Raw genomic sequence first — 12,543 nt, 5'->3', positions numbered from 1 at the left:
ACAAAATAGCTCATTATGTTCCCAAAACTATTGGCTTCTTCCTGCTTTTCTGATGAACAAAAACCAGACTGTTTATACTGAAATGAAATAGGATCAAAGGACCATGAATTTAAAGTTAAAAGGACCCTTAGATACCATTAAATTCAAACATCACATCTTACAGGTGAGAAAGCTCAGGTTGGACCTAGAGAGGGAAAGTAATTTGTCTCAAGTCATACAGGTAATGGTAGAGTCAACATTTGAATCCAGAGAAAAAGAAATGAAAATGAAAACATGAAACCAGAAAAGCAGAAATGAAAGCAAAAATGGAAAAAGATCAAATTCCGAAAAGCCCATTTTAGATAGGTCAGCTAGAAAATTCCTATCATATGACTGAGTACAATTAAAAATACTTATAAAGAACTTGACTGGTGGTACCCTTTCCCCATCATTGTTGCCACCCACTGGCTTCCATGTCACTTTTCTCATAACGTCTGTAGCTGATTGATGATCTTCCTTTCTACCCATCTCTTTGCCAACATCCTCAAGTACTTCAAAATTCACGCTTTCAACACTTCTAACAAAGACGGTTACAAAACTCCTGGGCACACCCTAGAATTCACCATCTCTCAGAATTGCTCCTCTAAGATCTAGACTCTAAAATTCTAGTCTTGAATGACAACTGTTTTTCTAACATCTCTCACATTCCCATTCATTCTTTTTTTCCTTTTTGTGGGGCAATGGGGGTTAAGTGACTTGCCCAGGGTCACACAGCTAGTTAAGTGTCAAGCGTCTGAGGCCAGATTTGAACTCAGGTTCTCCTGAATCCAGGGCCGGTGCTTTGCCACCTAGCTGCCCCGCCCCTATTCACTCTTAACAAACTCTTCATCCTTATTACAACTTCTGATCCTGTGACCTGTTCTTATTGTCATCTACCTCACTTAGACTTCATTTGCCTTTATGCTCAGCTTTGAGACCACAGGCTTCCACTTTCAAGTTTCTCTAGATCCTGTCTTAGAATTTCTCATCACTGACATACCACCCCCACCCCCAGCCTCTCTTCATGCCTGATTTACAAATTCATCCATTCCTGGAAAGGTTATGTCAACTTCTTTACTTTGGCTTCAGGCTGATGAGCATCCCTGGAGACAATCATGAAACTGTGAAAGAATCCTTGCTGCTGCTCTTTGATAATCCTTCAGCTCTACCTGCCTCTCTCACTCTACACAGCATCTATTCAAATTTTTGTTCTCATTCTTCACCCCAAACCTTCACAATTACCTTAGGAACCTCCCACTTCCCTGAGGACACTGACACCACGTGATAAGAGCTCACTCAGCTCTCTTCCTCTCTGCCCTCAAAATTTCCACGCATCATCCATCTCACACTCTGGACTTTTCCCTCAGATCTCTGAAGAGGTCTATCTCTAAATTTTTCTTTTGGCTCTGTGGCTTGTGGTCCTATTTCCCCTACCTCTTCCAGAGCCAAGCTCCAGTGGTCCTCCCCTCTCTCCTGGATAGAAAATTTCCCTCTCTATTAGTTTGTTCCCACCTGTTACAAACATACACAGACACTTCTTAATCCCAAAATGCCTTCTCTTGGCCACTTAAGTCTGTACAAATGTTGTCCCGTCTCCATTTTCTCTTTCTCTACTACTAGACTTCTTGGAAAAAGTTTAAACTAGAGGTTCCTACTTCCTCACTACCCTTCCTATCAACAACCCCTTGCATTCTTGCTTTTATCCCTCTACTCTAATGAAACTGCTTTTTCAAAAGTCAATGACTGGCAACCAGGTGGAGCAGTGGATAAAGCACCGGCCCTGGATTCAGGAGTACCTGAGTTCAAATCTGGCCTCAGACACTTGACACTTACTAGCTGTGTGACCCTGGGCAAGTCACTTAACCCTCATTGCCCCACCAAAAAAAAAAACAAAAAACAAAAACAGAAAAAAGTCAATGACTTCCTTATCCCCAAACTAAGCAATCCAGGATAGAGCTCTGTGGGACCCCCATGGTTAGTGGTCATGACATGGATGAAGATCCAGTGTTTCCCCAATTTACAGATAAAGAACTGAGGCAAATTTGCCCAGGGTCACACAGCTAGTAAGTATCTGAAGCTGGATTTGAACTGTACATATACCTACTAGGATAATAATAGGCATACTATATTCTATGTTTAATATTTGCCTCTTGTATTCTCTTAGGTTCTCCTCTCTCTCTCTCTCTCTCTCTCTCTCTCTCTCTCTCTCTCTCTCTCACACACACACACACACACAATCTCCTCCAAAATTACCTTAAAAAAAAAAGACTTTTAACATTTATTTAAACAAATTCCCCAAACAAATGGAGGAACTGAGTGACAGGTTTTATACCTGGAAAAAAACTGCAGAAATCACTTTAAACCCCTCAGTTTTAGATGAGAAAACTAAAGCCTGAAGAGGTGAAATAATTTGTCCTGGGTGACAGACAGAAAGAAATGTTGGAAAAAGATATAAAGGTATTTAATGCTGTATGCCCATGACAAAATTTTAAAATGCATAACACCCATGAATATATCATTACCACATGCTATTATATACCTATGCTAGTACTAGAGTTTACTTCTACAAAAAGATGAAACTGACACACAAAATCAAAATTTACCATTTTGATCTCAAAGACATACAAACTGTTAACGACTAACAATTCTCAAAAACTATCTGAGTCTCCCAAATAAATGAACCTTTGGGCACAGACACAACAAATTTAACATAAAATCTCTATTAAGCCCAAGAAGAGCAGTACTTACACTCGATAACTCTTTGAAATTTTTGTTCAAGGAGAAATACTCCATGAAAGTAGCAAATCCTTCATTTAGCCAAAGATCATTCCACCACTGCATAGTTACCAGGTTGCCAAACCACTAAGAGGAAAAACAGAACAAACACAAAGAACTGATTGGCAAGATATATGTGTTCTTAGAAAATTTCTAAGAATTTGAGTAAACAGAGGAACATTTCTGACATATAATTAGAATATCTATTACAAGAGAAGGGCAGAGTGAGTATATTCTGATACTTTAAAAAGGTAATACTACAAAGAAAATATCAATAGGTGAGGTGTGGAGAAGAGTAAATGGAACTGAATAAAGAAAAGTGGTGGAGACTTAGAAGGAATAACTAAATAGTGACATTTTTAGAACTGAAATTCATTTATTTAAATGTAATATTGGCAAATTAAGTTTAATTTGTTGAAATTATGCTTAATATTAATTTGATAATAAATAATTAATGATAAAAATTTCCTCTTGTGTAAAATGGGGATAATAGTAACACCTACCTTCAGGATTGATGTGAAGATCAAATGAGATAATATTTACAGAGCATCTGGCACAGAAGTGGTGTGTGGTAGGCACTATATAAATGCTAGCTATGATTAGTATTACAAAATACAATGACAGGATTCTGTGCTCAAATGTACAGAAATACAAGCAGAATGAATTACATCCAAAAGAAACACTAAGATAATTATGGAAGGAACCTACATTTACTTTTAAAATGGAAGAAAACATTCCACCTTTGAAAACCACTGACTGGGAGAAAAGAGATGAATGATTTTCTGCCTAACACATTTTATACTGTATGAAAGAAAGTCTCTTACATTTCATCTTACTTAAACTTGTGATTTTTTTACACTCTAAAATTCCGCTTATTTCCCTATCATATTTTATAAACTGAATAAATTTGTTAGTACTTTTCCACTGCTTTACCTTCTGATAGGCCAGTGACTTTCCAGTTAGAGATGAATAAACATTTCTCTTATAGATATGATAGCAAAAGCATTAGGTTTATAGTCAGAAAGCCTGAATTTTAATTCCTTTCCTACTACTCATTTGCCATCTTTGTAACTTTGGCCAAGTCTGTACCTGTACCTGAGGTGGTCTGCCTAAATAAACCTACCCTAAATCTTATGGACTAGAATTTATCCATATATGCATCATACTCCCTCTCCCTTAAAACCATAACCTCCATGAGAACAGTGACTATGTCTAACATAACCTTGTGTCTCCTTTAGCACCCAGTACAATGCTACTATACAGCACATCGTGCATACTAGTGAATGCATTATGCAATCGATGAATTGGTATGGTGAATTAAACTAAATGGACCAATCAGCATTCATACTACTTGACTACATGAGAGGTTTTTCCTTCCTTATTCCTAGGTGGAAAAAAAGAACCAAAGTCTTCAGGTTTCTAGGCTGCCTGAATTACAGATAGTTTGCAGGATTCAAAATCAATATCCCTAAAGAGGGATACAGCCTAACCGCAGATAAATACAAAGTATACTCAACCAGATCTACAATTGCACCAATCTTGGTGTTCCTACCAACAATGCAAATGGAAATTCATTCATTTCTGACCATCTTGTGTGACTCTGGTCCTTTTCTCTGATAAGTTTTTCACAAGGAGTTAGGCCAGCAAGCTGAGAGCTCTCCTCAATTTCTCTAGACGTCATGAAGAGACTAGTGGAATGTACAGCCTGTCCAGCTATTATCCCTTGACCTCCCTTTGTCCCAGGCCATCTTATTTTTCACTCATCCTCTTTCCTTGGTGTCCTCATTTATTCCTACTCTCCTTCAAAGACTCATATATATGTTATGGATCGCAGCCTGCGATTATCTATTTTTAATTTTTCAGAAAGTGTAGAATTTCATATGCTACCATTGGTGGAACATAGTATATGAATTCTGGTATTAAAAAAATTGGGTTTTTGTTTTGGGGTCATTAGAGGAGTTTTGCGATTTCTTTCTTTCTTTTTTTTCAATTTCTTAACAGTGATCCAGCCAACTCTTTCTGTTTAATTTTCAACCCAACTCAAAAATTTGTTCTGTTGGTCCCAGACAGTACATGTGCAATCTATATGTATGTATTTATTTTCCTCTCACTCATTCCCTCTGTGTCTCTCTGACAATCTATAGTGTGTCCATCTAATTACAAAGCATAATATTATTTATGTGTATAATAACTGTTCTTCCTATGTGAATGGTTACCCGCCCTGGTTTCCAAAATGTGTACTGCAACACTCTAGAGAAAAGTAAACTCACCAGGGACACAATGGGAAATTTAAAATTTGAGGTAAACACAGATAGTCTGTTGGACACTGTAAGAACTACTTGCTTGAAGTAGTTAAATTTTTTTTTTCTGTTTTTGGTGAGGCAACTGGGGTTAAGTGACTTGCCCAGAGTCACACAGCTAGTAAGTGTCAAGGGTCTGAGGCCGGATTTGAACTCAGGTCCTCCTGAATCCAGGGCCGCTGCTCTAGCCACTGCACCACCTAGCTGCCCTGAAGTAGTTAAATTTCAACATATGATTATGCTACATTTCTTTCGGTGACATTTTCCAATGTCTGAGATAGTATGGGTTTACTTCAGGCTATGCCAATAACTTTTCAAACTGTCTTATTTGCAATGTCATCTTTGTTCCATTGCATTTTCAGAGGTTGCTGTAATAAAAAGTATGGTACAAAAATCAATGTAACCTAGGAAATGAGGGTGATGATATCCAATCTGATTCCAAGGTTTAAGGAGTTATAGAGAGCCCAAAAGGTGCACACATTCCATTAGTAAGTAATTGTGCTTATTAAAGAATGAAATAAAAAAGTTCCCCTCAATTTATGAGTATTATTTTTTTAATGGCCACTAAGTTGTCAGGATGTAAGTACTTATTAAGTTGTTTGGACCTAGCTACTTAATAAACAACTGTTGGGTATTTCAGTATAGTGGATCCATGAAAAAAATTAGGGAGATACCAAAGACAATGAAAGTTTGGGAACCTCCAAATTAAGTCAAATTTTTTTGAATCGTTCTAGATCTCTTCCTGAAAGCTTAGCAATGTTTTAGGGTTTGAGGCATGCAGGAAAACATTTTCTGAAAACAGGAGAAATAACTAGAGGATCTCATCATCCATAAGGAATCCCTCTTTAACTTAAATTCTGTATGTCCCCATTTTAATAATGATAATCATACAAGATTTCTATATTTTTATATTATAGAATTTGAGAATCAGAAAAAAATCTCAGTGGTCCTCTGGTTCAACCCATAAGAAAATGGTATTCCCACTATAATATAACTGAGAGATGATCATCTAGCCTTATCTTGAAGTCTTCCAAGGAAGGAGAATATACCACCTCTCAAGGTAGCTTGTTTCGTTTCTGGATAGCACTAATTGTCAAGAAGTTTTTTTGGGCATTGAACCTGAATCTATCTCTCTGCAACTTTTGCCCACTGATTCTGGTTCTGTCCTCAGGGACCAAAGGGAAGAAGTTTAATCCCTTCTCCACAAGACAATCCTTCAAATACTTGAAGACAGCTACAACTATCATGTCCTCCTGAGTCTTCTCTTGTTCACGCTAAACAAAGTTCCCTCAAATAATTCTCATGTAACATGGACTCAAAACTATCTTCCAAAGAACCTTGAAAACTTTAATGTAGGGATGGGAGACATCCTGGTGGAAAAACCTCAAAGGAAGCATTTGTTTTTACTGAATTTAAGAGTTAAAAAAAAATCAAACAATAAACCTGGTAAGATCTTATATCTCCTTTATCTTTTAGATAATTATTTGATGCTGAAGTTGTGTTCTACTGTGGAATATCACTTGTGAAAGCCTACATACTACTGACCAGTAGTCCTATGAAGAATGCTCTTGATGAGTTATGTGTAAAATTCTCATAAAAATATTGTATAGATGGAAAAGATGTAGGTAAATAGGTAGTTATGTTTCCCTGGTCACCACTATTTGCTATTAATAAGATATAAGAATTTTGGTAACTTTCCCTCTCCAACAACCTCACAAATACATCACCTCCAACATGGATCTGCTCAATGTGTTGTTGTTCAGTTGTTTTTCTGGGGTTTTCTTGGCAAAGATACAGGAGTGCTCTGACATTTCCTGCTCCAGCTCATTTTATAAATGTGGGAACTAAGGCAAATAGAATTAAGTGATTTATCCAGGGTCACACAGTAAAGTGTCTGAGGCCAGATTTGAACTCAGGAAGATCAGTCTTCCTGACTCCAGACCTGGAATTCTATCCACTGCACCACAGCCCTATGTAATACCAGTAAAATCTAGCTGCTTTTCTGATCCTTGTTCTCATTAGTGCCCTTTCTATCTCCTCTCCAAGCAAGTACAGGATTGTACTATTAGAATCCAAGTGTGTGGGGGCAGCTAGGTGGTACAGTGGATAAAGCACTGGCCCTGGATTCAGGAGGACCTGAGTTCAAATCGTACCTCAGACGCTTGACACCAGCTGTGTGACCCTGGGCAAGTCATTTAACCCTCATTGCCCAGCAAAAAAAACAAACACAAAAAACCAATCCAAGTGTGATAGCTTTACTATCATTTATGTTGAAAACAATTCAATTGGTTTAAAAAAATCTTTGCAGCTTTTCTTCTACTTGCTGTCTTTCTTTCATTTTCAAACTTGACTGGCCTTGGGATGACTCTTCTTAGTAAAATTTTGCCAAGCTATCTTCTAAACTATTTTTACTCTCCACAGTTCCTCTGTTTTATGACAAAATACTGGAGGTGATTTTCCATCAATCTTCTCTTTAAGATTTTACAAACCAGTTTATATTCTAAACTGGTGTTTCTCTTATGTACCATCCCTCCCTATGGCAAATGAGTAAAATAGCTGCTAACTTCTTTGGTTTTTTTTAAGTTTCATTATGTAAATTCATTTATCTGAGATGAATAACTATATGAAATTATTATAGTCTGCAATTGTGTCTGTTCTTTCATTCATGACTAGTAACTTCTCAATAGTTGGTCAGGATTGAGTTGTTTTAATGAGGTACTCTGTCATACAACTTTGATTTTTGCCCTAAAAAATCTGACTAGATGGACAGTTGTTTATGGAATGATTTCCACATAAGTAATGAGTAATTTCATGTCTGTTAAAACATCATCAGTTTCATTTTTCATGTCCAGGACCCTCTAATTCTTTTCTCAAAGAAAAGATTCTTGATATATAACTTTAGGCATCTGTATAGTGTACAAGTCTTTTACCTTCTGTCACTCCTTATTCCTGCTTCATATATTCTCATATACCTCTTGCATTCTTACTTTTTCTTATAGTCAAAGTTACAAAGTATCAAAGTATATCGTTTTAATTTGGGAAGTCTTACTGAGTTCTTTACAGAGCTTCTCTACTTCATGCTCTATAGTAGATGTTGGTACATATACTGCAATTATTTTTATAACTGGTCTTTCTGCAAATACTTATCATAAACTGCAATATAAAAATGACCAAATATCCCATGAAATGTTCACCTATGATTCTATGTTGTTTCTCGATGTTTTTGAATGCATACTAAAATAAATTCTGATAATTCCTCTCCAAAAAACCCCAAAGAAACAGAAACAAAAATAAAAACAAAACTGTGAGCTATCCAAAAGCAGCCAAGTGGTACAGTGGATAAAAGCACTGAGTTTGGAGTCCGGAAATCCTTAGTTCAAATCTTGCCTCAGATACTCATTGTATGATTCTGGGTAAGTCATTTAATCTCATTCAGCCTATTTCTTCATCTGTAAAATGAGGTGGTTGGGCTCATTAGCCTCTAAAGTCCCTTCCTAATCTTAATTTATGATCCCTCCATTTAGCAGAAAAATCTCTTTTTATTAATTTCATTTATAGTGAGATTTTTTTTGCTTAAAAATTCTGCATGGATATTCATTACTATATTGGTCTATAGTTCTCATAACTATTACGTATAATTATTAGTTGTTTCTTTGATTTCTTTCATTACTCTATCCTTCTCTGGTTTGGGTACTAGACTATTTTTGTTGAATAAACAGAACTCAGGTGAATCCTCTCTTAGTTTTTGAGAATAATTTATGTAATATTGGTATAATTTTTCCTTAAAGGATTAACAATACTTCCCTGTAAATCCACTAAGATCAAAATTTTAACAGCGTTTCAATTATTTTTCTGAGATTGAATTATTTAAGCTCTCTATTTGGTGATCTATTATTTTGAGTATCTTATATTTTTTAGGATACCTTATTATTTTAAGTGTTATCAATATTGTTAGCATTTAACTATGCACTGTAGGTTTTGATAACACCTTTTTTTTATTCTGGTTTTGTTGTGATCTTACCTTGTTCATTTGTTACCTATCTGATTTCTTGTCCTCTTCTTTTAAATCAGGTTGGTGAAAGTGTTATTAATTTTATGATTCCTTAGTGATTCCATTCAAAAGGTGCTATAAGTCTTTTTAGTTCTAATTTCTCCAGCAATTTGTTCAATTCTATATTTTCCCTTTTGTTGATCTTTCTATTAGATATGTCCAACTCTGAGAGAGGGACATTAAAGTCTTGACTATTTTTATTACTAGCTATGTGTTTTTTAACATATAATGTCAAAATTAATATGATTTAGTTCCTCCAGTAGTACTGGTAGTTACTGAACAAGGATCTCTAATTTAGATCACTACTGAGTTAATTTATATACAATTTTAAAAGTTGTGATTCTTAGTTCCCTCTGTTTCCTTGTATTTTTATTAAAAATAATTTCTAACTGATGCCTTCTGTTTCTTATATGGTCACCCTTCCCCCAAAAAACATTCCATATAACAAAGAAGTATTTTTTTAAAGAGTAAAAATAATCAGCACAAACTGACAGATATGTTGGAAAAGTCTGAAAATATGTACAATATGTAACACCTGTGGATTTCTCACCTCTATGAAAGGGTGGTTTGGAGAAATATTTTCCTATCTCTTCATTCATATTTGGATTTTGTAATTTTGTTACATTGGTGTATGGTTCTTCTTTCTATTTACATTACTGAATTATATTGTACTGAACTGTATATGTAATATTGTGTATATTATTTTCTTGGCTCTTCTTACTTCACTCTGCATTAATTCATAGAGATCTTTGCATGTTTCACTGTATTCCTCACACATATCATTTCTTATAGCACAGTAAAACTCTATTACATTTCTGTGCCAAAATTTCTTTAGGCGTTCCTCAATTAATGGGCTTCTAGTGTATTTCACAACCCTTCGAATATTGACTGTTGCCATTTTTGGTCATTTTTGTCAATTTTCAGGGTGTAAGGTAAAAGCTCAGGGTTGTTTTGATTTAATTTATCTTTTTATTAGTGATCTGGATCATTTTTTCATGTGATTGTAAATACTTTGCAATTCTTTTGGGAACTTTGTTCATGTCCATTGACCACCATCTATTGAGAAATGTTAATTTTATGTGTATGTGTGTGTATACACATATATTCATTCATTTATTCATTATTTATATTCCTTACATACCAAACACTTATCAAAGAAATTTGATATAAAGATTTTTTTTTCCTATTTGATGATTTCCCTTCTTATTCTTAGTGCATTAATCTTATCTATAGAGAAGGTTTTTAGTTTCAGCTATTCAAAGTTGTCTACTTGTCTTTTATAATCACCTCTATCTCTTATTTGGCTAAGAATACATGTCCTATCCATAGCTGTGAGAGGTATATTATCTGTTTCTCTTCTAATTTTTTTATAGTCCAATCAATAATGTTAAGGTCACATATCTATTCATTTAGAATGTATTGAAGTATATGGTACCTCTGTTTCCTTTCCCCCACCCTACCTCTGTCACTAGTAGAAAGAGGTAACAAGAATATAGAACATTTTGTATTTTACTTTGATTCATATGGTGGCAAAACCAAAAAATTTATAACCAAGTGCCCAGCCTATTGATGATGAACCTCTCTGTATTGAGCTAGGTTGGTCTTTGAAAAGTATATTCAGTCTATTGCTGGGATCACACCTAAAGTTTTTCCAGAGCTAGCACTCTTTGGAGGAGAAGAGCAATATGAAATAAGTCTAGGGAGGTAAGCAGGAGTTAGATTATAGAGCGATTTAAATGCCAGACCAAAGGGTTTGTATTTTATATTGGGAGCCATTGAAGACTTCTTAGTAGGGAAGTGACATCATCAGACCTGTGTTTTAGGAAGATCAATTTGACACTTATATGAAGGAGAGACTAGGGGATCATTGTAATAATCTAGGCCAGAGCTGATGAAACCTTGAAATATGATAGGGGCACGTTAGCAAAGAAAAGGAGATGGTGCATAGTGATGGTATAGAGGATGAATTAACAATTAATTAGATAGCTTGGGGTCAGGGGAAGAAGAAAGAGGTGGGGAGAAGAGTCTGATTCCAAGGTTGTGAACCTTGGTTAACAAGAAAGATGGTGTTCTGATGCTGCTTAATTGAAATAAAGGGATTTGGAAGAAAAGGGGGAATGGGGGAAGCATGAGTTCTGTTTTGGAGAAAAGCATTAGGTATTAGTTAGAAAGCTAAGTATGAGTTATACAGACTTCTATCATAGACAAAGAGGACAATTTTTACATTATAAAACATTATTAGCATTAGGAAACAGACAGGAGACATGGAATTTAGTTAAATATTTGGATAATAATACCTGGTGGGCCAGTTCATGTGCAATTATTCTTGTAACCAGCTTTATATCCATTACTGAAGAAGTGTTATTATCACATAAGAGCGTTTCTTCTCGGAAAGTGATCAAACCCCAATTTTCCATAGCTCCAGCTTGAATGTCAGGAATAGCTACCAAATCTTGAAACAAAGGGAAAAGATGACCTGTTGTGTTTTTTTCCTGCTTAAATACAGCATTCTTTTTTTTTTTAATTAACTTAAGCAAAATGCTTTCATCATTGGCTTATCACTACAAAGAAGGCTCTAAGTCTTATACTCGAACACTGATACCCCATCCCCTTGCCACCTTCCTATCTCAAGCACAGCACTTTTTATAAGTCTACTTGGCAGCTGTGAAAGGAGGGATCAGAACCCATTCGGAGCTTTGATTTTATGACTACTTAGCAAAGAAAAGCAAGAAATACAATTCCTCTAAAAAGGACCATTTTCTGAAGGGAACATTAGGGTAATGTAGATCAACAATCTTCTGCCAACCACTATGAAGCTCTATCAATAAGTTCTCCTTGTTGGAGAACTACTAGCATTACATGTTAACATTTTAATTACTTACTGGAGCAATTTTCGGTAAATGAATTTTTGTCTCAAAGTTCAGTTTATGGCTTCAAATTGCTGTGTGTATCCATATAGAGCCATATTATATGTGTATATGTATATATATACACATATATGTATATATACACACAAACATATACATACACACATATATGCACATGTATACCTCTATCACCACAGTTCTTCAAATTTCCAAGTATCTCAGTTGTGGCATAAAATCAACCTATATCATAATGACTAAAAGTTATTTAGAAACCATTTTCATGTGAACACTACTTCTGTCATATTTTTTCTTAAGATACATATGACCCTAAGTGGTGCAGTGGATAGAGCACTGGCCCTGGAGTCAGGAGTACCTGAGTTCAAATCCGGCCTCAGACACTTAACACTTACTAGCTGTATGACCCTGGGCAAGTCACTTAACCCCAATTGCCTCACTAAAAAAAAAAAAAAAAGATACATATGACCCAAAGGTAGCTCCCTGATAAATTAATGTTGTAAACCTAAAAGAAGGC

The 12,543-nt window shown here is 35.5% G+C and overlaps 1 protein-coding gene across 1 annotated transcript in view; it reads right to left on the bottom strand.

The window, feature by feature from the left end:
* The window catches only part of LOC122726181 (leucyl and cystinyl aminopeptidase), a 131,661-nt gene that overhangs the window by 47,360 nt on the left and 71,758 nt on the right, over positions 1 to 12,543 (bottom strand). Inside the window, exons 6-7 of the mRNA XM_043963732.1 lie at positions 11,442 to 11,596; positions 2,767 to 2,880 (exon numbers count right to left, since the gene is read on the bottom strand). Coding sequence (XP_043819667.1) covers positions 2,767 to 2,880; positions 11,442 to 11,596 — 269 coding nt within the window. The remainder of the gene's footprint in view (positions 1 to 2,766; positions 2,881 to 11,441; positions 11,597 to 12,543) is intronic.

The sequence above is a fragment of the Dromiciops gliroides genome, chromosome 1 (assembly GCF_019393635.1).
Source record: "Dromiciops gliroides isolate mDroGli1 chromosome 1, mDroGli1.pri, whole genome shotgun sequence".
Classification (NCBI taxonomy): domain Eukaryota; kingdom Metazoa; phylum Chordata; class Mammalia; order Microbiotheria; family Microbiotheriidae; genus Dromiciops; species Dromiciops gliroides.
Note: the sequence above shows the minus strand (reverse complement) of the source record. Positions and strands in the feature narration are given on the sequence as shown.